Genomic DNA, 26,013 nt, shown 5'->3' on the forward strand with positions numbered 1-26,013 from the left:
CCACTGTAAACTGTTCATGCACCTTGTAAACAATTTTGAGAAAACAAAAGAAATTTAAGGGAAAAAATTAATTGCTTTCCTTACTAGTTTTAACATTTTGAGATATTTCCTCCCAGTTATTTAAGGTTTTTTTAAAGTCACAAATACATACAATAAAGTTAGTCAGTAAACAACAAATGTGACCAGACTTGAGACTTGAGACAGAAGAAATGAAGTGGATTGAGGTCTAGAGGCAGTGTCATGGTCTAAGGAATATTTTGGTGGTTTTTTTTTTTAAACCTTAGCTTAGAAAACATACTCTTTGCCGATATGTTAACTGGATTTTGCTTTCTACGTAATATATTTTGTAAATACAAACGTTTTCAGAAGTCTTCCTGAATTATTTGTCTGATATGGAAAAACTCCCGAATTCTAGTTTTTAAACGTTGTGATACGTCTAATTCTACCAAGGATGCTTTACGTGCATTTCAAGGAGCAAGATTGCCATCTTGTGGTCATCTTTTGGTATTACTGAGGATTTAGATTTGTGTTCATGTTAGGGGCCTGCGTTAGGTAATGCTTTGGTCCTTCACAAGGGCTCCATCTGGTCTGCAGGTGCGGGCTTCCCACTCTAAAGAGGAATAAAATAGCAAACATGTTGAACACATGTGTGTGCAACAGAAAATTAAGTGTATATTAAAGGCACTAATACAAGAATGGAAACAGCTGTGCATTTGAGTGGCAGGCTCCTGGGTGATTTATGAGTGTCAGTTCTCAACATTTTAAAATGTTTTCTATGTAGTTTTTACAATATGATCTTAGCAACTTACAAAATATCTCAGTATATAGTCCATGCCACCCCTCTCCTTTGGTGAGGAAACCAGGCCCAGGAGTGAGAAGCCTGTTTCTGATGGAGAAAACTGTTTTTTATCCAAGTGACCCTGGGGACATGAGTCATACCTATGAGGATTTTTTGTTTGTTTGAGATCTTAGTTCCCTGATCAGGGATTGAGCCTGGACCCTGGCAGTGAAAGCACCAAGTCTTTTAACCACTGGACCACCGGGGGATTCCCTATAAGGTTTTTTTTGGGTTTTTTTGCGGTACGCGGGCCTCTCACTGCTGTGGCCTCTCCTGTTGCGGAGCACAGGCTCCGGACGCGCAGGCCCAGCGGCCATGGCTCACGGGCCCAGCCGCTCCGCGGCATGTGGGATCTTCCTGGACCAGGGCCCGAACCCGTGTCCCCTGCATCGGCAGGCAGACTCAACCACTGCGCCACCAGGGAAGCCCTTACAAGGTTTTTTTTAAACAACCTTATTAAGATATGATTCACATAGCATACAATTCCCCCAACTAAATTGTATAATTCAATGTTTTATTGTATTCACAGCCAATTTTATAACATTTTCATTACCCCAAGAAGAAACACCACACGCCTTAGTATCACTCCCTAATCTCCTCCTCCCTCCCCTCCAGCCCCTGACAACCACTAATCTACTTTCTGTCCCTATGGATTTGCCTCTACTGGACATCTCACTTAAATGGAATTATACCACATGCTGACTTTAGTGTCTGGCACCTTTCACCGAGCCATACTGTCTTCAAGGTTCATCCACATGGTAACATGTATCAGAACTTCATTCATTTTTATGGCTGAATAAATTCCACTGCATGGATAGACCACATACAGGCCAGAGCAGGTATTTCAGAGGGAAACACGGATTATGGATTGACCCAGCAGGTGCTGATCCTGCACAGTGGCCCAACAGGAGAGTGGTGTCTGCAGAGTTGGGGGGCAGCTGCCAGGCGGCCTGGGTGAGAAGGAAGGGGTATGGACTGTTCCTGCAAAGTCTAACTGTTGAGGGAAGGAGAGAGTCTTGTGAGGTTTTGTTTTAGGATATAAGAGACCTAAGAAGATTAGGACCTGAGAACTCTAAATGCAAAGACCCAGAGGAGGCAGAGAGGTTTGGAGACCAGAGAGAGCAGGATATGAATGATGGAGAAAGGGCCCCCGGGGGGTGGAGTGCCAAGGGAACTGGACGGGACACTTCATTTACCAAATCAGGATAAATATTGTATGCTGTCTTTATCCAGGCAGTGATGATGAGTCATTAGAGCTTAGGCAGCATCCATCCTCAGTGGATAAATTGTGAAAGAGGGAGAAATTGTAAAATTCAGAATCATGGAAGGATAACTTTAGTTAATCAGAAATCTGCATCGTATGGAGAACCTCATTCACCAGTATGGTAGGTGGAGCATTACTATGTATGGTTTGTTATAGTTGGGTTGTTTTGTTTTGTTTTGTTTTTGTTTTTTTGCGTGTCTGTTAAAATATACCTTACAAAAATGTACTACTTTGATCATTTTTAAAAAAAAATTTTGGAGTATAGTTCCTTTACAATATTGTGTTAGTTTCTACTGTACAGCAAAGTGAATCAACTATACGTATACATATATCCCCTCTTCTTTGGATTTCCTTTCCATTTAGGTCACCACAGAGCACTGAGTAGAGTTCCCTGAGCTATACAGTAGGTGCTCATTAGTTATCTATTTTATACATAGTATCAATAGTGTATATATGTCAATCCCAATCCCCCAATTCATCCCAACCCCCACTTCAATCATTTTTAAGTGTACAGTTCAGTGGCATTAAATACATTTGCACTGTTGTGCAACCATCACCACCATCCATCTCCAGAACTTTTTCATCTTCCCAAACTGAAATGCTCCCCACTAAACACTAACTCCCCATTTCCACTCCCCCCAGCCCCTGGCAACTACCATTTGACTTTCTGTTTCTATGAATTTGACTACTCTAGGTACAACATATACGTGGAATCATACAGCATTTGTCCTTTTATGTCTGGCTTATTTCATGTTACAGACTTTTTAAATAAGTAATTCTCATTTGCTATCCTTTATACTTAATATTTTTATTCCTTTCACTGGGTTACCAGCCCTTTAAATGTGATAATCTGAGGGATTTAAAATTTGTGTAGCATGGCCCCTAGAGTTCAAGCGTTCAAAAGCACTTTGATATTGGATATTTCACAACCATTAGTATTAATTCATCTGTCAAAAAGCCAAAACTGACTAGGTTCAGTCACTTGCCAAGAATATCAGTTACTGCTGCATAACAAATGAGCCCTGATCTTACTGGATTAAAATAACAGTAGTTTATTACTGATCAGGGTTCCATGGGGTGCCTGGGCTTGTTTCCCCAGGCTCCTTCTTGTGGCTACACAGAGCTAGAGGGTCTGCTGGACTGGACACTGGAAATGGCCTCCCTCCATGCCTGGCAGTGCCTCCATCCTTTGCATGTGGCCCTTCATACAGCTTCCTTCTCTGGCAGTCTCAGGGCCCCTGTCCATGAGGGTGAGGGCATCCAAACCCCCACAGCGAGCTTCTGCCACTCTCTATTGGCTACAGCAAGTGACCAATGTGGGCTGGAGGCCAGTCCAGATTCAAGACCACATGGCAAAGGGGCCTGCATACTTTATGGGAGGATCTGTGGTCATTAAACAGTCTACACTTTAAGGCCCTTTAATGGTTGAGAATGGGAACCCTCAATCGAATCTAAATTCAAGCCCACTGGCAAGGAGCCAAGCCTATCCACAGTCTGTAGTCAGCCACAGTTCAAGGTCTTTTGTGGCGCTGGAACTTGTTCCATATCCTTTGAGGTACAGAGATTTTAGTTGAGAGAATTACACTGACTCGGGGTACACATGACTCTGGGTACAGTTTCACGGGAATGTGGGGGCTCTCTGTCATGCCAACCCCCAGTGGCCTGAAGGAGGCCGGGCTTCGGCGTCTGATCGCTTGAGACTGAGGCCATTGGTGTGTCGGGGTCCCTGCAGCCTCAACTCCTGTCCCTCTGCACGGCGGGGACCAACCGCATGGTCCTGTAGGAACATGCATGCTGGGTGGACAGTGACCGCAACGTTTTGGGGGCCTGAGTTGTCTGAAAGGCCTGTGGAAGGGAGGGCCAGTTTCTCTGCGCCCTCTCGCCCCATTGAGGAGTGGACGCAGGGTGGAGACCAAGTTCATTCGCCCGGCAACCCGGAGCGCGCAAGCCCCGGAGGCGGGCTGCCGGCGGAGGGACGTGGGCAGAGACCAATCAGCGAGCGGGGGCGGGGGGAGTGGCTTCCCGCGTAACCCTTTCCCGCCCGAGCGGCTCTGCACGCGGAGGCGCCGGCGCTGTCTTGCTGCGGCCGGTCCCCATGTACCCCCAAGTCCCCAGTACCGCTACATCGCCCTGTGGGGCGGGATGGGCAGAGCGGGGAGGACTGCACAGGAGGAGCAGGGGTTGGCTTGTCCGGGGGCCGGAGGAGGATGACGCTGGAGGACAGACCTGGCCGGGGACTCCCAGTCCTGTGTCCCGTTACCTGTTATCTGGATTTCCTAGAGTCTCGCCCCTCAGGACAGGGCTTTGGTGCTGCCCGGGGCTGGGCGTGCAGGCGGTTTGGGAGAGGTTGTAGGGGACACGGCGCCCCCTGCACCGTCGGCCTTGGCTCCGTCTCCACGGGGACCCAGGAGCCCCGCGCTTGGGCTGACAGGCCTTGGAGAACTGAGTGTGGGCCCCAGACCAGGAAATGGCGGAGCAGGAATGGGGGACCCAGGTATTAGAACCGTAGAGCTTGGGATGGGGATGACAGCTCACAGGTGGGGAAGCTGAAACGTGCTGGGAGGCCACATCCTGTTTCTGGGCTAGTACTGATAGATGGGAAAGACCCTGCCATGCACCCACCACCCAGTCCCCCAGGAAGACAAAACAGCCACTTATGCCCCCACACTGATGCCCCAGGGCCCCGGTCTCCAGGCCAGCCCTGCCTGTCATCCATCCTTTCTGCTTCTCCAGACCAGAAGCCAAGGAGCCCTCAGTGACCACGGATTCTCTGGACACCTCCACAGCCCTGTCCCCACTCAGCTGAGGCAGAGCCAGCACCAGCTCAGACACAAGGTCGCTGCCCTCGTGGGGCCCTGGTGTCCCCTAGCACTGGGTGCCCCGGGGCCTCTTGCCTGGGATGGGGGATGGATCTAGTTGTGAATCCAGAGAGTCCCTCCTCCCAGGGCCAGGCTCCTCCTTTGGGGTCTGCAGAGTGCCAGCAGGGGCCCAGCCCATGCTCCCAGTGACACAGTGTTAGGGTGCGGGCACCAGGCATTCTGGGAGGGTTGGTGACCTGAACTCATGTCCCCAAAGTGCTTTTCCCCAACGCCTGGTGCTCAGGAAGACCGGTTCCTGTTATCCTGGATGAGGTACCCCAGGTGCTGTACAGGCAGGCTCTGGACCCACCTCGACTGGACTCCCAGCTCTGCCTTCATGGCTGCATGCCTCAGTGTCCTCATCTGTAACCTGGGTCAATGAGAAAGATCAACTTTCATAACATGGGGGGCTGAAGGTTAAATGGAAACACCTGTGGAAGCACTTCACCCCGTGCTCAGCACCTGTGGGCCTGGATTCCTAGTAACTCAGCTGTCAGCACCTTGGTCACCCCAGTAACCCCTTGAGAGCCCTGTTTTGGGCACATTTTGTAGATGGGAAAGTGAGGTTTGGCTGGGGGAGGTGACGGACCCAAGGCTACCAAGAGAGCAGAAGCACCAGCCCAGGGTTCTCTGGCTCCATTCAGGTCCTTTCCCGGGGGCACCGAGGCAGCCCCATCTGCCCCAACCTCCAGCCCAGATTCTTCCTGAACCCAGGCCTAAGGGCACCTCCACTAATGAGATTTTGCCTCCTGCCTTAGGACAGAGCTCTTGAACTGCTGGGTTCCTTCCAGGGAGGTGGAGGAGAAATCCATCTGCTGGGGCCTGAGCGTGGCCTGGGGGCCAGGCCATCGGTCCCGGAATGCCCCTGCCCGAGCCCAGTGAGCAGGAGGGCGAGAGCGTGAAGGCCGGCCAGGAGCCCTCCCCTGAGTCCCCTGAGCCGGGCACAGATGTCGTCCCTGCAGCCCCCACGAAGCCCACGGAGTTCTCCGAACTGGTCCTACTGACAGCCTCCACTGAGAATGGGGATGGAGTGGACTCCCAGCCCAAAGCAGTGCACTGTGTCCTGTCCTTGGAGATGTCTGGCCCTGACACCCTGGCTGGGACCCCCCAGATCCTGCCAGTAGAGGAACAGCAGGGGGCAGTCCAACCAAGCCCCCAGGCCCAGGAACTGAAACACAGCAAGCCAGACACAGGTGAGTTCCGGGCCAGCTGCCCCTGTCTGGCCACTTTTGTGGCCCTGCATGCTCAGACTTGGGCTTCGCATACTCCCCTTTCCAGTGAGGTGACCTTAGCCATCTCTTCCCTGCTCTGAGCAGGGCCTCCTGGACCTTGACCCAGGCTGGTGTGACGATCGCAGGACGTCATGCAAGGGCACCCCAATCCCTGTGTTCCCATCCGTGCCCCTGGCTCAAGCCTTGCTCTGTGTCAGCTGACCTGGCCCTCCCCTTGCCTTCAGCAGCCCCCCAGCCCCTGGAGTTCCTGAGGACCCCATTTGGGGGCCGCCTGCTGGTGCTGGAGTCCTTCCTGTACAAGCAGGAGAAGGCTGTGGGGGACAAGGTATACTGGAAGTGCCGCGAGCACACCGAGCTGGGCTGCCGGGGCCGGGCCATCACCCGTGGCCTAAGGGCCACGGTGATGCGGGGCCACTGCCACCCGCCCGATGAGGAGGGCCTGGAGGCCCGGCGCCAGAGACAGAAGCTGCCCAGCCCAGCCCTGCCAGAAGGCTTGGGGGATCCCCAGGGCCCCGGCGGCCGAGTGGAGGAGCCCCTGGAGGGGGTGGGCCCGTGGCTGTGCCCCGAGGAGCCGGAGCCGGCCCCGGGGCCAGTGCTGAGCAAGCCAGCTCCCGAGGAGGATGAGGGGCTCCGAGCCCTGTCGCTGCTGAGCTTGCCTCCCAAGAAACGCCCGACGCTGGGGACCGGTGAGTGCCCCCCCAACCCGGCTCTACTCTCAGGCAGGTGGGAACCACAGCCCTTTCCTCTGCCCAAAGATAAATGTGGGTCCCACGTGGCTTCTTAATGTGCTCAAAGTCAAAACGATTTTTAAAATATAAATGTGTCCAAGTAATCATTAAGCCCAAGGGGTAGAACTAGTGCTCGTGAACCAGGCGGCCTAGGTCCTTCTGGAGCTTCCTGATGCAAAAACCTGAGGTTTATGGACCCCACGTGATTCTGGTAACCTTTGAAGTTTGGGAAGATCGGCCTGGTGGGAGGCTTGAGCTTTGTGCCCCAGGTTCAAGATCCAGCTCTGCCTCATGTAGCTGGGCAGCCTTGTTGAAGCGCTGCAGGTCAGGAGGTCGCTCCTAAGATGTGTGATAGCCTCGCCATTAGGGGATCTGGCGCTGCAGTGCCAGCCCTGGTCCAGCGTGTGTTGTCACTGAGTAACTGGTAGATGGAGTCTTTGCAGAGGTTCTTATTCTTTGTTTGTTGGGTTTTGTTTTGTTCTTTGCGGCAGTTTTTATTACCAGTAACTGGGAGGTGGGCTTGGTCCCATAGGCTGGGTGCCTCCAGACCTGGAAAGGATTGAAGGATTTAGGGATTTAAGGCGGCTGCTGTGCTGGGTGCCGGGGGCTGGGTGAGAAGGACTTGTCTTTCACTGTGTATCTTTTGGTCCCATTTCATTTTATGGCGTGTGCATGTGTTATTTGATAATTAGATACAATTTTCAAACAAACCCTAAGAAAAAGTATGGCCGGGAGTGACTGAGCAGGCAGGGTGTGGCATCGGAGGCAGCTTGGCCCTCTCCAGTGTGTGACCTGGGACGTGGTGCTTGACCACCCAGAGCCGTGGCCTCCTCACCGGCCACCAGGAGAGGAGCCACACAGCCTCCTTGGGGCACTGGGTGGGCAATCAGTGGGGATGCACCCAGGGCCCTGCCCTGCACGGTAAACTAAAGGAGCAGAGCTCTGCCAGCCTGCACCTGCCCAGCCCCCTCCCCACTTCCTCCTCCAGGAGGGCCCCCGCCCCTGGAGTTCCTGAGAACCTGCTACGGGGGCAGCTTCCTGGTGCACGAGTCCTTCCTCTACAAGCGGGAGAAGGCTGTGGGGGACAAGGTGTACTGGACGTGCCGGGACCACGCGCTGCATGGCTGCCGCAGCCGGGCCATCACACAGGGCCAGCGGGTGACTGTCATGCGTGGCCACTGCCACCCGCCTGACGTGGAGGGTCTGGAGGCCCGGCGGCAGCAGGAGAAGGCCATGGAGTTGCTGCGGGCCAGGCCGGGCGGCCCCGGGGGCCAAGTGGACAAGCTGCTCCAAGGCGTGGACAGCCTGTTCTACCGCAGGGGGCCGGGCCCCCTGACTCTCACCAGGCCCCGGCCCAGAAAGCGGTCAAAGGCCAAAGATCAGGACCTCCTGGCCCAGCCGCAAGGCGAGGAGGACCAGGACGAGGACCTGGGTGAGTCCACACCCGCTGGCCTGGCGCTTTGCCTGCACTCCAGTCTTGCTCCTCGAGGTCCCAGGAGGTGGGAGGGGGGCGACACCAGGCCTGGCCCAGCCCCAGGCCCTGCTCCGGCTCACACCCCAGCTTCCAACCTCCCTCCCCTGACCCCCTCTCCCATTTCTCCCCAGGAGGCCCTGAGTTCCTGAGGACCCCTCTGGGGGGCAGCTTCCTGGTGTATGAGTCCTTCCTCTACAGGCGGGAGAAGGCGGCCGGGGAGAAGGTGTACTGGACGTGCCGGGACCAGGCCCGCATGGGCTGCCGCAGCCGAGCCATCACCCAAGGCAAGCGGGTGACAGTGATGCGAGGCCACTGCCACCCGCCCGACCTGGGGGGCTTGGAGGCCCTGCGGCAGCGAGAGAAACGCCCTGGCACGGCTCAGCGAGGGAGCTCTGGTAGGCCAGACCGGGGAGCAGCCTCAGGGGACAGTCAGAAGACCCAGACTGCCTACCCCATTCCCTCTTGACCTCCAGCAAGCATCCTCCCCGTCCTTACTGGGGACCCTCTGGAAGGTTACAGCTCCCTCCTGTCTCATCTCCCTACCCCCACACCCCCTCCTGGTCCACCTCACCTTATCCCCAAGTCGATTAGGTGACTTGGGGCGTCACCCTTTCTCTTGGGCAGTGGGCCTCACTCTCCTGCTCAGACCAGCCCAGAATCTCTGCAGCACTTGATCAACCCAGGCTCCCTTTCCTCCTTCTCATCCTTTCTTTTTTCTTAAGAATGTATAGGATTCATAGAGAAAGCTAATTGCACAAGCTGGTTTCTCATTTTTCCAGTGTGGGTGGCTGACACCGTGCCCAGTAATAAGCACGTCCTACAGATGTGGCTTAAGGGCTGAAGGTGACCCATTCCTGTCATTGACTTCTGTTCTCCTCCAGCTGTTCTGCCTGATCATCTACCATCGTCCCTCTGGGCTCTATGACGAGGGCCACAGCCCCCCTCCTCCCACCTTTGTCGGCCCCACAGTGCTTATGTTTGACTCTCGTGGCCACAATAACGTGCATATTCCGGCTCATCTTGCTAAGAGCAGCCTCGGCCCAGCCTCCTCTGCTCCCTGCTCTCCCTCGGGGATTCCCAGTCCCATACTTTTCTGAGTCATCTGAGTCGCCTTTAGAGCCTTTTTGGCCCTCAAATTCTCTCAAACTCGAGATCTCTGATTTTTTTTTTCTGACTCTCTTTTTATCCCATTTCCTTATAACTTTTATGTACCTAGGGATGATCTAGCCTCACCCCGTCCTTACCCCCAACTCCCACCCCGAATAACCACTCAGCCATTGTTCATTTTTTTGTTTTCTTCCTTCCTTCCTTCCTTGCTTCCTTTTTTAATTTTTTGGCTGTGCAAAACGGCATGCAGGACCTTAGTTCCCCAACCAGGGATTGAACCTATGCCCCCTGCAGTGGAAGCGCTGAGCCTTAACCACGGGACCACCAGGGAAGTCCCCTTTCCGTTGTTCCTTAGGGCATCTGCTGCCCTCTTCCCTAAAGCGTGCTTCCTTCCATTGCTGTCAACTGGTTTTTTATTTCCTGTTGACTTCCGACCAGAGACGGCAAGGACCCAGCAGTTACCCACTGCCCCCTCCTCTCGAGGCAGCTGTTGCACTTTTTTTATTTAATAAATTTATTATTTATTTATTTATTTTTGCCTGCTTTGGGTCTTTGTTGCTGTGTGCAGGCTTTCTCTACTTGTGGCGAGCAGGGGCTACTCTTCATGGCGGTGTGCGGTCTTCTCATTGCGGTGGCTCCTCTTGTTGCTCTAGGCACGCAGGCTTCAGTAGTTGTGGAACGTGGGCTCAGTAATTGTGGCTCGCAGCTCTAGAGCACAGGCTCAGTAGTTGTGGTTCGCGGGCTTAGTTGCTCCGCGGCATGTGTGATCTTCCCGGACCAGGGCTCGAACCTTGTCCCCTGCATTGGCAGGCGGATTCTTAACCACTGCGCCACCAGGGAAGCCCCACTGTTGCACTTTTGTTCTATAAATCTGTCCACGGCTGAGTGGGAACACACTGCAGTGGAGGTGTGGCTGTTTGTGGCTCCTTTTCCATGGTTGTCTGGTGTTTGTGCTCAAATGACTGCATCTTTCCAAGGTGCATACAGGGGGTCTTTGCTTGAAGGTATAGGGTCGTGTCTCCATCCCTGTGGTACCTGGCTCTGCTGGGGGCACTTGGGGCCTTTGCAGGCCGGAAACCATGTCCTTCACTCGTGAAAATTTCCTCATGTTCAATGACTTTCGAGTCCCCATTTTTCTGACATTTCCTTGATTTTGCTTTCCAGTCCTTCTATTTAATTTTTAACTTTCACTCTTGTATTTGAACTCCTTTGCATTCCATCCTCTGAGGAGTGCAGCGGCCCTGCCGTCCAGCCTCTGGCAGTGGCCTTGTTTTCTCCAACTACCTTTTCTCTATGAGTTTCTTTAGTCTCTGCCATTCAAGGTGAAGCTTCTCTCTTTTTTTTTTTTTTTTTTTGTCAACTGGTGAAATTTTCCAGCCAGGTACATGCCATTCAATTTTCTGTCGATCACACAGTTGTATAAAGCAGCAAAACTAAAGGGGGAATGATTGTTGTATACACTTTAAATTGCTTTGCATGGTCTCATTTGTGATACTTGGTGTAAGAGTCTTGACTTTTTCATCATGTAAGATGGTGTGAGAACCTTTGACCCACATGGCCAGTGGTCCTTAGCCAGGTTTAAGGAGAGACCCACACGCTCCGTATGTGGGTGCCGACCAGGCGACCCTTGAGACCCCAGGCCTCAGAGCCCTAGGACCAACCTCCTGCAGCGATTTCAGCCTGGCTGCCGGCTCCAGGGACTTGGGCAGGGAAACAGGGAGTTTCATGTCAGTGCAGACTTCCTCCTCCTCCCCAACACCCCAGACTCTTCCTCCCCCAGGGCGGGCACCTGTCTCATTGCTCTTCACGCAGACAGTCCTCGTCAGTCCCCCTGTTTGGGGCCTGCCCTAGACCCCTACTTCGGAGGGACCTCGGGCCTCCCTAGGCTTGGCCACTGGACTCTGCTTGTTCTGAGAGTCACCCCCTGAGGCTGGGCGAGCTCTTGCTTTGCCAGGTTTGTGACCAGGTGACCCCCTTTGCCCAGCGTCTAACCTGGGTCAGCATCTCTGCCATCTCCTCTCCTCTCTGAATTTCTGGCCTCACGCCCTGTGCCTTTTTCATCCCTCAGTGGACATTTTCATTGGGTGCTGGGGGAGCAGAAACATGCCCCACATCATATACCTCCCCTTCGGCCACTCACCCCCCACCCTGGCTCCCCCTTCTCCAGGGCATTCTCACCAACCCCCCACTATGGCTGCCATCCCTGCTGCTGTGCTGACGGACCCCCGAATCCCCCTCCACCCCTCCTGTGTGGTCCTGGTGCCTGGGCGGCGGGAAGGGAGTCCTCAGAGCAGAAGGGCGTGGCCACCTTCCGGGTCCCCCCTCTCAACACGTCAGGACAGTGGCCCAGGCCGCTCCCTGCCTCCCCTCCTGCCCTCAGGTCAAAGCCCACCCAGCCTGGCTCCCTGGGTGAGTGGACCCTTCTACAGCCCCACTGCCCACCACGCACAAGGGGCTGCACGCAACTCCCATTTCGCTCCTGGTTGCTTATCCCCCGTAGGGCCTGTCCACTAATTCCTCCAATTTAGCAGGGGCGAGAGGCCCTTGTGCCATCCCATTGCCGGCACCTCAGATAAGACACCGCCTTCCTGCAGTGCCGCGAGGTGGAGGAGACGGACTCTGCCTTCAGCGATCTCCACCTCACCAGTCTCCCGCCTCCCTTCTCTCCCAGGCTTGGGAAAGGAGCCCTGGGAGCTCAGGCTAGGCTGAGTCTGGGGGATGGGGGGCCTGTGTCCTGGGCTGTGAGGAGGTAGATGCAGCGTGGGGTGGGGTCCGTGGGTCTCATGTCAGGAGCCATGCTGCTCTAGGCTCTGAGAACGGGGTCACGGCCCCCCTCATTCCTCGGCTCCAGGCCTGGCTCCAGGCTCTTCCTCCCCCGACCCCCTCTCCCATTTCTCCCCAGGAGGCCCTGAGTTCCTGAGGACCCCTCTGGGGGGCAGCTTCCTGGTGTACGAGTCCTTCCTCTACAGGCGGGAGAAGGCGGCCGGGGAGAAGGTGTACTGGACGTGCCGGGACCAGGCCCGCATGGGCTGCCGCAGCCGAGCCATCACCCAGGGCCAGCGGGTCATGGTGATGCGCAGACACTGCCATCCGCCCGACCTGGGGGGCCTGGAGGCCCTGAGGCAGCGGGAGCAGCTCCCCAGCCCAGCCCAGAGGGAAGGCTCAGGTGTGGGTGAGAGGGGCATGGCAGGGGCCGGGCCCCGGTCTCCCTGCTGGCCCAGCAGCCCCTGGGGACAGCTCAGAACACAGGCTGGAGGCTGCCTGCTGGGACATTCCTCCTGTGGCCCATGTCCAGTGGTGTCTGTCCTCCTGGTCTGTGGGCTCCCTTAGGGCAGGGGCCACATCTGGACTCCACACTAATGGCACTGGTCCTCATCTGGGATGCGCTGTCAGTGGGAGAAACCCACTCAGACCACTGGAGAAAACGGGGCCAGGGGCTGCAGTGGCATTACTGGCAGCTGCAGGAAATGCTCGGCACCCATTTGTGGGGCAGTGCTCCTGGATCTGGGGGACCCTCTGTCTCCCCTCTCCCTCCGCACCCCTGCCAGTGCCTTCAGCCACCCCAGCCCCAACATGTCAGGAGCTTTCAGTTCAGAGTCTTAAAAGTCTCAAAAGGGAGAATTTGATTGGTTGCCAGCGGGCCAAGGGGAGGGTGAACAGGGAGCCGGGAGGCCCCTAGTGCACTGTCCAGACCAACCACGGCCCTTCCAGAGTATTCCAGTTCAGCCCAGTCCCTGCCCTGGGGTGCTTGCTTGCCAGCCAGCATGAAGGCCGAGCAGGGTCAGGAGAGGCCTGCAGGAAAGCTCAGTGTTTGGGCGGCTGCAGGGCCAGCCTCCCCGATAGCACTACAGCCATCAGACAGACAGCCAGTCTGCACTCCAGGGCATCAGGGCCGTGGTGGCTTGAGCTTCAGTCCCCAGGGCCCTGCAGCACAGGCTGGGGTGGAGGGCAGGGACCAAAGAGGGACCTGCGGGGGTTGGGGGGTCTGCAGTTTCCTGGCTGGAGCTGGCTGGTGGGACAAAGGAAGCAGTCTCCATCCCTGGCACCCAGGCTCTGTCCCCTGCTTCCAAGGCCCGGCCCAGGCACCCCACTCACACGTCATGTTCCTTCCAGAAACCCTCCAACCCCTGGAGTTCCTGAGGACCTCTCTCGGGGGCAGGTTCCTGGTGTACGAGTCCTTCCTCTACAGGAAGGAGAAGGCGGCCGGGGAGAAGGTATACTGGATGTGCCGGGACCAGGCCCGCATGGGCTGCCGCAGCCGGGCCATCACCCAGGGCCAGCGGGTGACCGTCATGCGCAGCCACTGCCACCTGCCTGACCTGGCGGGCCTGGAGGCCCTGAGGCAGCGGGAGCGGCTCCCCAGCACAGCCCAGCAGGAGGACCCAGGTACAGACAGGAGTGGGGGCGAGAGAGCTGTGGGTATCTTGGTCTCTGCCAGCCCGAGGTTCAGACACCTCAGGCGACAGGCACTGTCTGGGTACCTTTGTTCCCTGGTCTTCCCGCCTTTCCAGTCTTCTAAGCTTCCTCTCTACTGGCTCCTTCTCCTGAGCCTAGAAACACACCTAAATTGGTCCCATCCTTAAAACCAACTCCCCTTGTAACTGCCATTTTTTTCCTCTCTTTTATACTAAGAGGTCCTAACTTTTTATGGGTGGTAGTATCTTTTGAAAATCTGGTGAAAAAATATAGACCGCCCTAGAAGAATATACTAATGTGTGTGCACACGCAAACATGAGTGCTCCCGTGCGTGCACACACACACATAGTTTTGCAAATAATTAACTGTATCAAACTGAAAATGGGTTCCCTTCAGATAAACAGAATGTAAAACCAGTCTTTTTTTTTAATTTTTGAATTTTATTTTATTTATTTTTTATACAGCAGGTTCTTATTAGTTATCTATTTTATACATATTAGTGTGTATATGTCAATCCCAATCTCCCAATTCATCCCACCACCACACACCCCCTGCCACTTTCCCCCCTTGGTGTCCATACGTTCTCTACATCTGTGTCTCTATTTCTGCCCTGCAAACCGGTTCATCTGTACCATTTTTCTAGTAAAACCAGTCTTTAGAAAGCATTATGTGTCTCATATTAATTCATGGAAATATGAAAGGCCACATCTTATAAAATACGGGAATGAATCCAAGTTGCATCAAACAAACAAAAGAAACTTGATTTCTGTTTTAAAAAAATTTTTTTTCCATGAGAAAGCCACTGTTCAGCTTAACCAAGGAGGAGGCGCTGTGGTTTGCCTTTGTTGGGGTGAAGGGCATGCCATCTTTGAGATTGTTGCCTCCCAGTCTTTTTGGTGACAAGGTGAAGACTGACTCAGGATCTCCAGCAGTCTATTTTACCAGGCATAGGTAGTTTTGGCATCAGAAAACCAGAATTCCCCTAATGACTCCCCCAATCAGAGTCATTCCACCTGGTTTTCATCCTCAAGGCCTTGAAGTCATCGTTCCAGGAGGTGTGCCTTTGCCTCTGGCAGCTTCAACAAGAAAAGAATTATTAATCCATGTTTTCAATGTTTCTTCCTCAGAAAAGACAAAACTTCTGCCTGAAGTTCAACTGTGCTTCGAGACTTGTGCTCCTGAAAGCCAACAGAGCTATGGGTAACTGTATTACCATAATCACAAATTACACAAAACTTAGTGACTAAGAACAATAAATATTTACTGTCTGTCACAGTGTCTGTGGGTCGAGATTTCAGGAGTGGTTGGGTGGGGTGGTTCTGGGGTTGAAGGAAAGATGTCAGTGGGGGTACACCCATCTGAAAGCTTGAGTGGGGCTGGAGGAAGTGCTTCCAAATGGCCTGTTCACTCACATGGCTGTGGGCTGGAGGCCTCAGTTCCTCACCATGTAGACATTTCCTTAGGGCTGTTTGAGTGCCCTCAAACATGACAGCTATCTGCCCTCAAAACAAGTGATCCAAGGGATCCAAGGGAGAATGCAGAGCAAGAAGGAGTCCACCACCTAAAGCAGAATTCACGTCTTTCTCAAGCACATGTGGGACAGTCCCCAGGATGGATCATAGCTAGGCCATGAAAGCAGACCCCACAAATTTTTTTATTTATTTTAAATTATCTATTTATTTATTTGGCTGCACTTGGTCTTTAGTTGCGGCATGGGGGATCTTTGTTGCAGCATGCAGGATCTAGTTCCCTGACCGTGTACCAAACCCAGGCCTCCTGCATTGGGAGCACAGAGTCTTAACCGCTGGACAACCAGGGAAGTCCCCAGACCCCACAAATTTAAAAGGATTGAAATCATGCAAGGTATTTTGTCTGACCACAGTGGAAAGAAATTAGAAGTCAATGACAAAAAAATTTGGGAAACTCACAAATACATGAAAGTTAAACAGCCTACTTATAAGTATTACCAGTGACTCAAAGAAGTTACAAGGGAGATTAGAAAATACTTTGAGGGGCTTCCCTGGTGGTCCAGTGGTTAAGACTCTGCGCTTCCATTGCAGGGGGCACAGGTTCAATCCTGGTCAGGGAACTAAGATCCCGCATGCTGCATAGTGCAGCCAAAAAAAATTTTTTTTAATAAAAATTAAAAATAAAGATCTTGGGCTTCCCTGGTGGCACAGTGGTTATGAATCTGCCTGCCAAAGCAGGGGACACGGGTTCGAGCCCTAGTCCAGGAAGATCCCACAAGCCGCAGAGCAACTAAGCCTGTGCACCACAACTATTGAGCCTGCGTTCTAGAGCCCGCGAGCCACAACTACTGAAGACTGTGCACCTAGAGCCCATGGTCTGCAACAAGAGAAGCCACTGCAACGAGAAGCCCGTGCACCGCAAGGAAGAGTAGCCCCCACTTGCCGCAACTAGAGAAAGCCTGCACACAGCAACGAAGACCCAACACAGCCAAAAATAAATAAATTAAATAAATAAATTTTAAAAAATAATAAAAAAATAAAGATCTCAAGTCAATAACTCAAACTTACATGTTCGAAAAAGAATGCTAGAAAAAGAAAAACAATGTAAGCCTAAAGCAAGCAGAAGGAAGGAAATAATAGCTATTAGAATAGAAATTAATGGAATAGAGAATAGAAAAGTAGGGACTTCCCTGGTGGTCCCGTGGTAAAGAATCCGCCTTCTAATGCAGGGGACACGGGTTCAATACCTGGTCGGGGAACTAAGATCCCACATGCCACGGGGCAACTAAGCCCACGTGCCACAACTACTGAACCCATGCGCCTCAACTAGTCAGCCCACATGCCGCAAACTGCAGAGCCCATGCACTCTGGAGCCCGTGCACCACAACTAGAGAGATGCCTGTGCGCTGCAATGGAGAGCCCATGCGCAGCAACAAAAGGTCCCACGTGCTACAACAAAGATCCTGTGTGCTGCGACTAAGACCCAACGCAGGCAAGAATACAATAAATAAATAAATAAATAAATAAAATATATATTTTTAATGTTAAAAAAAAAGAAAATAGAGAAAACTAACAAAACCAAAAGTTGTTTCTTTGAAAGGATCAACAAAATTGACAAACCTTTAGCTAGACCAGAAAAACCAATTATAAGGAAATACTGTGAACAATGGCATGCCAACAAATTAGATAACTTAGATGAAATGAAAAAATTCCTAGAAAGCTACCAAACCTGATTCATGAAGAAATAGAAAATCTGAATAGACTTAAACCAAGTACAGAGATTGAATTAGTCATTTTAAAACTCCCCACAAGTTAAGACTCTGTGCTTCTGCCGCAGGGTACACAAGTTTGATCCCTGGCCAGGGAACTAAGATTCCCACTTAGGCCTAGATGACTTAATTGATGAGTTCTACCATATATATATGTTATATATATATATATATAATATATATTTATAGATATAATATATATTATTTACATACTTATATACATTTTATATATATATATATATATATTCTTTTTTTTTTTGGCCACGCGGCATGTGGGATCTAGTTCCCTGACCAGGGATCGAACCTGGGCCCCCTGCATTGGAGGCATGGAGTCTTAACCACTGGACCAACAGGGAAGTTCCAAGTTCTACCACATATTTAAAGAAGACAGATACTCTTCCCAAAAATAGAAGAAGAGGGAACACTTCCCAACTCATCCTGTAAGGCCAGCAATACCCTGTTATCAAAACCAAGCAAAGACATCACAAGAAAAGAAAACTAGGGACTTCCCTGGTAGTCCAGTGGGTAAGACCCCGTGCTCCTAGTGCAGGGGCCCTAGGTTCGATCCCTGGTTGGGGAACTAGATCCTGCATGCATGCCACAATGAAGAGCCCACGTGCCTCAACTGAGACGTGGCAGAGCCAAAATATATAAATTAATTAATTAGTTAATTAATTAAAAGAAATAAAACTATAGAGCAATGTCTCTTAGGAACATAGAAGTAAAAATTCTCAACAAAATGCCAGCAAACTGAATCCAGCAACATAAAAAAGGATCATACACCATGACCAAATGGGACTTATGCCAGGAATGCAAGATTGCTTTCCCAGCTATAAATCAATATCATACAGCTTGTGTACAGAACGGATTTAACGCAGCAGGCCTGCAACTTCTGTCCTTAGAACAACCTGCTTGCAAGGCTGACCCTTAGCTTCCAGGGTCAAGGTCAAGGATGTTTCCAGGACTTGACCCTGATACTATCCCTAAGTGATAACAATTGCTCACTCTTACCTTTTTGTACAAAAAAAGCAGCCACAACTACTGAAGCCCATGCTCCTAGAGCCCGTGCTCTGCAACAAGAAAAGCCACTGCAAGGACAAGCCTGTGCACCACAGTGAAGAGAAGCCCCCACTTGCCACAACTAGAGAAAGCCCACGCGCAACAACGAGGACCCAACGCAGCCAAAAATAAAAAAATTAAAAAAAAAACAAACTTTAGTGCTTCAAATAATACCATCAAGAAAGTGAAAAGACAATCCACAGAATGAGAGAAAATATTTGCAAATCATATCTGTTAAAGGACTTGTATCCAGAATATATAAAGAATTCTTAGGGAATTCCCTGGGAGTCCAGCAGTTAGGACTCAGAGTTTTCACTGCCAGGGCCCGGTTCAATCCCGGGTTGGGGAACTAAGATCTTGCAAACCGCAACAATAAAAAGACAAATAATCCAATTAATACGTGGACAAAGGATGTGAATAGACAGTTTTTATTTCAAAGATTTTATTTCTTTTATGAAGTTCAAGATATACTAATGGCCAATAAGCACAATTAAAGATGTTCAACGTTATTAGCCTTAGGAAATGCAAATCAAAACTACAATGAGGGGGCTTCCCTGGTGGCGCAGTGGTTGGGAATCTGCCTGCCAATGCAGGGGACGCAGGTTCGAGCCCTGGTCTGGAAGATCCCACATGCCGCGAAGCAACTAAGCCTGTGAGCCACAACTACTGAGCCTGCAAGTCTGGAGCCTGTGCTCCGCAACAGGAGAGGCCGCGACAGTGAGAGGCCTGCTCACCGCGATGAAGAGTGGCCCCTGCTCGCTGCAACTGGAGAAAACCCTCGCACAGAACTGAAGACCCAACACAGCCAAAAATAAATACATAAATAAATTTAAAAAAAAAAAAAAAAACTACAATGAGGGGCTTCCCTGGTGGCGCAGTGGTTAAGAATCCGCCTGCCAATGCAGGGGACACGGATTCGAGCCCTGGTCTGGGAGGATCCCACATGCCTCGGAGCAGCTAAGCCCGTGCACCACAACTACTGAAGCCCACGCACCTAAAGCCCATGCTCCGCAACAAGAGAAGCCACCACAATGAGAAGCCCACGCACCGCAACAAAGAGTAGCCCCTGCTCACTGCAACTAGAGAAAGCCCGTGTACAACAATGAAGACCCAATGCAGCCAAAAAAAAAACAAAAAACAAAAACTACAGTGATCTAGCACTTCACACCCACTAAGATGGCTAAATCAAAAAGACAGACAATAACAAGTGTTTACAAGGATGTGGAGAAATTGGAACCTTCATACACTCTTGGTGGGAATGGCACAGCTACTTTGGAAAACAGTCTGGCAGTTCCTCAAAATGTTAAACAGGGATTTCCATGGCGGTCCAGTGGTTGGGACTCCGCACTTCCAGTGCAGGAGGTGGGTTCAATCCCTGGTCGGGGAAACTGCATGCTGCGTGATGCAGCCAAAAAAAAAAGTTAAGCATAGAGTGTTTGTTCACCCAGTAATTCCACTTCTAGTTGTACACCCAAGAGAATTGAAAACATGTGTCCATAAAAAACTGTACACCAATGTTCATATCAACATTAAACATAATAGCCAAAAAGTGAAAACCCAAAATATCCATTAATGGTTGAATGAATAAATAAAACATGGTTCATTCATACAATGAAATATTACTTGGCCATAAAAAGGAATGAAGAACTGACACACACTACAACACGGATGAACCTCAAAAGCGTGATGATAAGTGAAAGAAGCCAGACACAAAAGACCACAACTTGTATGATTCCATTTCTATGAAATGTCCAGAATAGGCAAGTCTATGGAGTTAAAAAGTAGATTAGGGACTTCCCTGGTGGTCCAGTGGTTAAGAATCCGCCTTCCAATGCAGGGGACGCAAGATTGATCCCTTGTCAGGGAACTAAGATCCCGCATGCGGAGGCGCAACTAAGCCCGCGCTCTGCAACTGCAGAGCCCACGCACTCTGGAGTCTGCGTGCCACAACTAGAGAGAAGCCCATGCACTGCAATGAAGAGCCCACACTCCGCAACGAAAGATCCCACACTCCACAACGAAAGATCCCACGTGACTCAACTAAGACCCGTCGCAGCCAAACATAAATAAATAAATAAATAAATATTTTTTTAAAAAAAGAAACTAAATTAGTGGTTGCCTAGGGTGAGGAATGTTGGGGGGTGTAGCTAAAGGGTATGAAGTTATTTATTTATTTATTTATTTATTTTGGCCACACCGCATGGCCTGTAGGATCTTAGTTCCTCCACCAAGGATTGAACCTGTGCCCTTGGCAGTGAAAGCTCGGAGGAAACCATAAACAAGACCAAAAGACAGCCCTCAGAATGGGAGAAAATATTTGCAAATGAAGCAACTGACAAAGGATTAATCTCCAAAATTTATAAGCAGCTCATGCAGCTCAATAACAAAAAAACAAACAACCCAATCCAAAAATGGGCAGAAGACCTAAATAGACATTTCTTAAAAGAAGATATACAGACTGCCAACAAGCACATGAAAGAATGCTCAACATCATTAATCATTAGAGAAATGCAAATCAAAACTACAATGAGATATCATCTCACACCAGTCAGAATGGCCATCATCAAAAAATCTAGAAACAATAAATGCTGGAGAGGGTGTGGAGAAAAGGGAACACTCTTGCACTGCTGGTGAGAATGTGAATTGGTACAGCCACTATGGAGAACAGTATGGAGGTTCCTTAAAAAACTGCAAATAGAACTACCATATGACCCAGCAATCCCACTACTGGGCATATACCCTGAGAAAACCATAATTCAAAAAGAGTCATGTAACCCAATGTTCATTGCAGCTCTATTTACAATAGCCCGGAGATGGAAACAACCTAAGTGTCCATCATCGGATGAATGGATAAAGAAGATGTGGCACATATATACAATGGAATATTACTCAGCCATAAAAAGAAACGAAATTGAGCTATTTGTAATGAGGTGGATAGACCTAGAGTCTGTCATACAGAGTGAAGTAAGTCAGAAAGAGAAAGACAAATACCGTACGCTAACACATATATATGGAATTTAAGAAAAAAAAATGTCATGAAGAACCTAGGGGTAAGACAGGAATAAAGACGCAGACCTACTAGAGAATGGACTTGAGGATACGGGGAGGGGGAAGGGTAAGCTGTGACAAAGCGAGAGAGAGGCATGGACATATATACACTACCAAACGTAAGGTAGATAGCTAGTGGGAATCAGCCGCATAGCACAGGGAGATCAGCTCGGTGCTTTTTGACCACCTAGAGGGGTGGGATAGGGAGGGTGGGAGGGAGGGGTGGGATAGGGAGGGTGGGAGGGAGGGAGACGCAAGAGGGAAGAGATATGGGAACATATGTATATGTATAACTGATTCACTTTGTCATAAAGCAAAAACTAACACACCATTGTAAAGCAATTATACCCCAATAAAGATGTTAAAAAAAAAAAAAGAAAAAAATCAAAAAAAAAAGAAATTAAATTAGCGGTTGCTTAGGGTGAGGAATGTTCGGGGGTGTAGCTAAAGGGTATGAAGTTATTTATTTATTTATTTATTTTGGCCACACCACATGGCCTGTAGGATCTTAGTTCCTCCACCAGGGATTGAACCTGCGCCCTTGGCAGTGAAAGCTCAGAGTCCTTGGCAGTGAAAGCTCAGAGTCCTAACCACTGGACCACCAGGGAATTCCCAATCTCACGTTTTAAAGGAACTGCTGTGATGCATGTATATGAGTGTGTATAAAAATGATCTGGTTGATGGTGATCTCTAGGGGAAAGGGATTACAGGAATCCTTAACTTTCTTGATTATCTCTTTCCACCACGTTTGGATTTCATGGATATCATGAACGTGTGTTTCTTTGTCATCAGGAAGGTGGAAGATACACATCTGGACAGTGAGTCCCAATGAGGCCAGCCTCCTCCCGGACTCAGCAGAGGAACCTCACGTGTCACCTGCGTCAAGGATGCTCCAGGTCCACACAGAACCCCGGCATTTCCCACCCGGTTAGATTTTGCTCGACAAAACCTCTTTCACTCTTCCAAAGCATCCACGGCCTTCACATTTCCTCAAGAGGCCTCCCAGGAGGAACGCTTCAATGGTGTCTCCCTGCCGACAAAGAAGAGCCCCAGGAGCTGGTGGCCCGCAGCTGTGTGTGACGTGGAGTGACGTGGGGAGGGCCACGGCCACCAAAAGCTCTGAGGAAGGAAGCATCGTTCACAAAGACACCTGCTCCTGCCCTGGTGCAAATACCCATTTGTTTTCAGAGCCCACGGCTTTGCCAAGGGCTTTCCTGTTGGGTGTGGTCCTGCTTCAGCTCCACAATGTGGAAAATCATCGTGGAGGCCACTTCAAGACGAAGGTGGGGCACGTTTGGGGAAGTTCCTGCTTCCTCAGGCTGAGCTGCCCCTGCGGTTCCAGCCACCCCAGGTGTTTTCCGGGCAGGTGCCAGGTGGGCCTTCATGCTCCTTGGCCATCTGCTGCCGGGGTGTGGCTGTCCCATTAACAGAGCAGGCCGAAACCAGAGGCCTTGCTACACCCTCTGTTAGAGTTCCCTTTGCTGTTTTCCAACTTAAATTAAACCCAGTGTCCACGATCCCCAGGGCAGGTGTTGTTCAGGCCCTGGAAGCCAGCCTGACGGCTGCAGGAAGCCAGCACTGGGCAAACTCCACCGGGGTCGCCCACGTTCGCCTGATGCAGGAGGAGAGGCAGACCCCGATGACAGCAGGCGCAACCCCTTCTCCTGTCTGATGGCACGGCAGGGAGACAGCCTGCAGGGAGCAGTGAGCCCATGTTCCCCACGAACTCCAGAGACTGCTGCTTGCTAACAGGGCCGCATCCTCCCCAGCGGGCTCCTTGAATTGCAGGGGGAGCACACGGTGCAGGCTCCCTCCCACCAAGCTGGCCATGCAGCCTGCCGTCCAGCCATGGGACAGTGACAGCTCAGACACCCCCCACTGTCCTTCTGCCTATACATTTCCTGCAATAAACCTGATTTTATATCTTACTGTGTAGAGCTGCTGTGCATCCACATGCCCTTTGCAGCAACAGATGGCCACCAGAAAGGCATACACTCCACATGTCTCAGTGCCACGTGGTGGGAAGTGATGGAGTTTGGCTGGGCAGAGGGAAGCCTCCACACCTGGGGCAGAGTCTGGTCACCTGGCCCAGGTGCCCGCTGGACTAGGACCCACCTAGTCCTAGTGGTGGGAGTCCTCGGAAAGGTTGCTGAGGGGTCTGCTCCCAGCGCACGGGGGGACAGTGCAGCTTCTGCTGGCCATTCCCCAGCCCCCGTGGAGCTGAAAGAGAGGCCTTGATCCTCTGCTGATTCATCCCAAGTCCTCCCTGACTTGTTTTCATAAGCTGTGGCAAGCTTGAAGTGGAACTGGCACCCCCAAGCCAGGGCAACCTTGACCCCCAAGACCCTGGCTACCTTCCCAGGCAGGTAACTGTCCCATCTCTTGACCCGACTACCGGCTCCATGGGGCCCTCACCCACCAGCCTGGCCAGCAGTCATGGAGATGGTCCAGCAACGTGACAGCCCACCTCCCAGGTAGGAGGCAGGCACCTGCCAAGAGACCCATCATGCTGCTGGCCGCCTGCAGTGGACACGCAACACAGGGGCTATGTTTCGGGCAGTGCTCTTGGCCATGGAGCACGCTGCCCCGAGAGAGTGAACTGCCCATGGCCAAGGCCAAAGACAGCCCTGTGGGAACAGATGCACCCCAATCCCAGACCCACAGATGTGCACATCCACGGGAGGCGACCACACTTATAGAACGGCACCTGAACTTAAAAGGACAGTCAAGTCTGTGCCAGCACCAGCTGGGTCTCTGCTCAGTCCCACACAAAGAGGAACCTCACACAGGCCTGAAGTGCCCGGAGAGAAGCACCGAGTCCCAGCAGCCAATGTCACCCAAACGCCTGCAGGGTCACTGGTTTCCCACCCTCCACAGTAGGGCTTCCACGGGGCGCAGGGTAGAAGACTCCAAATCTCGAGTCCCATGCCTGTCACCTTGGCTGGGCTCCAGGCCCAGAGTCAGAGGAAGGACTCAGGCTTGTCCCTCTGCCCCCATGCTCACATTAACCAGGGCCCAGCCACTCATTCTCATCTCTGCACCTGCTTTGACCTTAGAGGGCAGGTGGATGGTCCATGTTGCTCGGACCGAGGACTCCCCAATGGACATGAATTTGGATACTGCTGCCACCTTGGGTAGCCCCATGGCCACTCACCACCCACCACCAAGCCCCAGAGGCTCCCCATCATACAGCCACTTCCTCCACGGTTCCAGAGCCAGCGAGATGTCCCCTGCCCTATCCCTGTCACAGAGCAAAGTGCACAGAGGCAAGTCCCTCTTGGAAGCTGGCCCCTGGTGGACAGCGACAGCTGGGCGTGGTCCCGCCCTCCTCCTTCCCTATTTCCACTCCGCTGCTAGTTCCCCCAATAAACCCTGTTTCACTATGTCTGCACCACGTGGAGCCACTAATATATCTCTGTGTCTCTTTGGGTGATGGCACAACAACATCTCAATTATGAAATCTGAAATAAAAAGTTCATAAGGAGCAGCGAGACTGCCAAAAATTACTCAAATTTTAAAAATGGGCCAGCGGCTGGCTCTAGGGTCCCCAGCCCTCAGTCTTGTCCCTGGGGTTGTGAGATGAGTGTCACTGAAACACTTCTCCTGGCCCAGCTCCCCCTGCCCACCTAGCCCAGCCTCCTGTCCCCATGTCCTCTGTCGAGATGGCTCCTGCTGGGTAGCACCAAGGACTTCCTTGTCACTAAATTCAGCGGGTGCATCTCAGAGTTCACCGCCTGCACTGACTGCCCCTCCTTAATCCCTGCAGACCTGAAGGTGGCTCCCAGGTTCTCTGCATCTCCTTTGAGGGCTCCTTGGCTCCCACCCAACCGATAAGCAAGGTGGTTGGTGTTCTGGGGACTGGACCTCAGCCCTTTTCTGCCCAGCCATTTTCAGGGTTCACGGTTTGTCAATCTGCAGCCCCAGCTCTGCCCTCCCTTCTGCAACCAAACCTGTGTGTCCAGCTGCCCCCAGGACTTTGACCCTGGATATCCCATGGTCACCAGCAGCAAAGGTGGAGAAGGGGAGTGTCCTCATCATCCCCCTCCTCTGACAGCTCCACCACATAAGTAGAAACCCAGAGCCGTCCTTAACACCGCCCTGCCTGTCCCTAGGTCCCGTCAGCTATCAGTGCCACCAGTGCCACGCTGCCTAGTTCTTTCTTTCTTTAGTAACAGCTTTATTGAGATACAATCCACACACCATAGAGTTCACCGACTCAAGTGTATGATTCAGTGACTGTTAGTACATTCAGAGTAGGGCCTCTGTCACCTCTATCTAATTCCAGAACATTTCATCACCCCGAAAAGAAACCTCAGACCCATTAGAAGTCACTGCCTCTGTGGTTTCTTTCCCTATGTGTTAAGGCTGATGGGGTTCCTTCCTCTGGTGCTGGGAGAATTTGGGGAATCCAGGTGTCTTAGTCCACTCAGGTTGCCATAATATACCATAGGCCCCAGAGGGGGGATTTTAAACAACAGACATTTATTTCTCACAGTTCTGGAGGCTGGAATTGTGAGGTCAGGGTGCGGGCATGGTTGAGTTTTGGTGAGAGCTCTCTTCTTGGTTTACAGTTGGCCAACTTCTTACTGTGTCCTCACATGGGGAGCGGAAGGGGAGTAGGCCTAGCTAACTTTCTGGCCTCTTCGTATAAGGCACTAACACATCATGAGGGTTCCACCCTGACCGGAACACCTCCCAAAGGTCCCACCTCTTCATGTTATCACATTGGGATTAGGGTTTCAACATGTAAA

At 51.6% G+C, this 26,013-nt stretch overlaps 1 protein-coding gene and 1 non-coding gene across 11 annotated transcripts in view; one reads left to right on the top strand and one right to left on the bottom strand.

Moving 5' to 3' along the window:
* The window catches only part of FLYWCH1 (FLYWCH-type zinc finger 1), a 30,042-nt gene extending 6,871 nt beyond the window's left edge, over positions 1-23,171 (top strand). For 2 of the 10 annotated variants that reach the window (XM_029221464.1, XM_029221465.1), the window contains 8 exons: positions 5,719-6,153; positions 6,417-6,878; positions 7,909-8,352; positions 8,526-8,789; positions 12,404-12,673; positions 13,615-13,887; positions 15,045-15,117; positions 22,059-23,171. In XM_029221464.1, coding sequence (XP_029077297.1) covers positions 5,820-6,153; positions 6,417-6,878; positions 7,909-8,352; positions 8,526-8,789; positions 12,404-12,673; positions 13,615-13,887; positions 15,045-15,117; positions 22,059-22,194 — 2,256 coding nt within the window. In that variant the 5' untranslated portion in view covers positions 5,719-5,819 and the 3' untranslated portion in view covers positions 22,195-23,171. Of the gene's footprint in view, positions 1-4,835; positions 4,938-5,718; positions 6,154-6,416; positions 6,879-7,908; positions 8,353-8,525; positions 8,790-12,403; positions 12,674-13,614; positions 13,888-15,044; positions 15,182-22,054 lie in introns of those variants that run through there. The other 8 variants (XM_029221469.1, XM_029221461.1, XM_029221470.1 and 5 more) reach the window with 8 other exon arrangements.
* Positions 17,439-17,511, bottom strand: TRNAW-CCA. Its single transcript has one exon. It is a non-coding gene; the product is annotated as a tRNA-Trp (tRNA).
* Positions 23,172-26,013: the final 2,842 nt, after the last annotated feature.

The sequence above is a fragment of the Monodon monoceros genome, unplaced genomic scaffold (assembly GCF_005190385.1).
Source record: "Monodon monoceros isolate NGI ecotype Baffin Bay Population unplaced genomic scaffold, NGI_Narwhal_1 Super_Scaffold_13, whole genome shotgun sequence".
NCBI lineage: Eukaryota > Metazoa > Chordata > Mammalia > Artiodactyla > Monodontidae > Monodon > Monodon monoceros.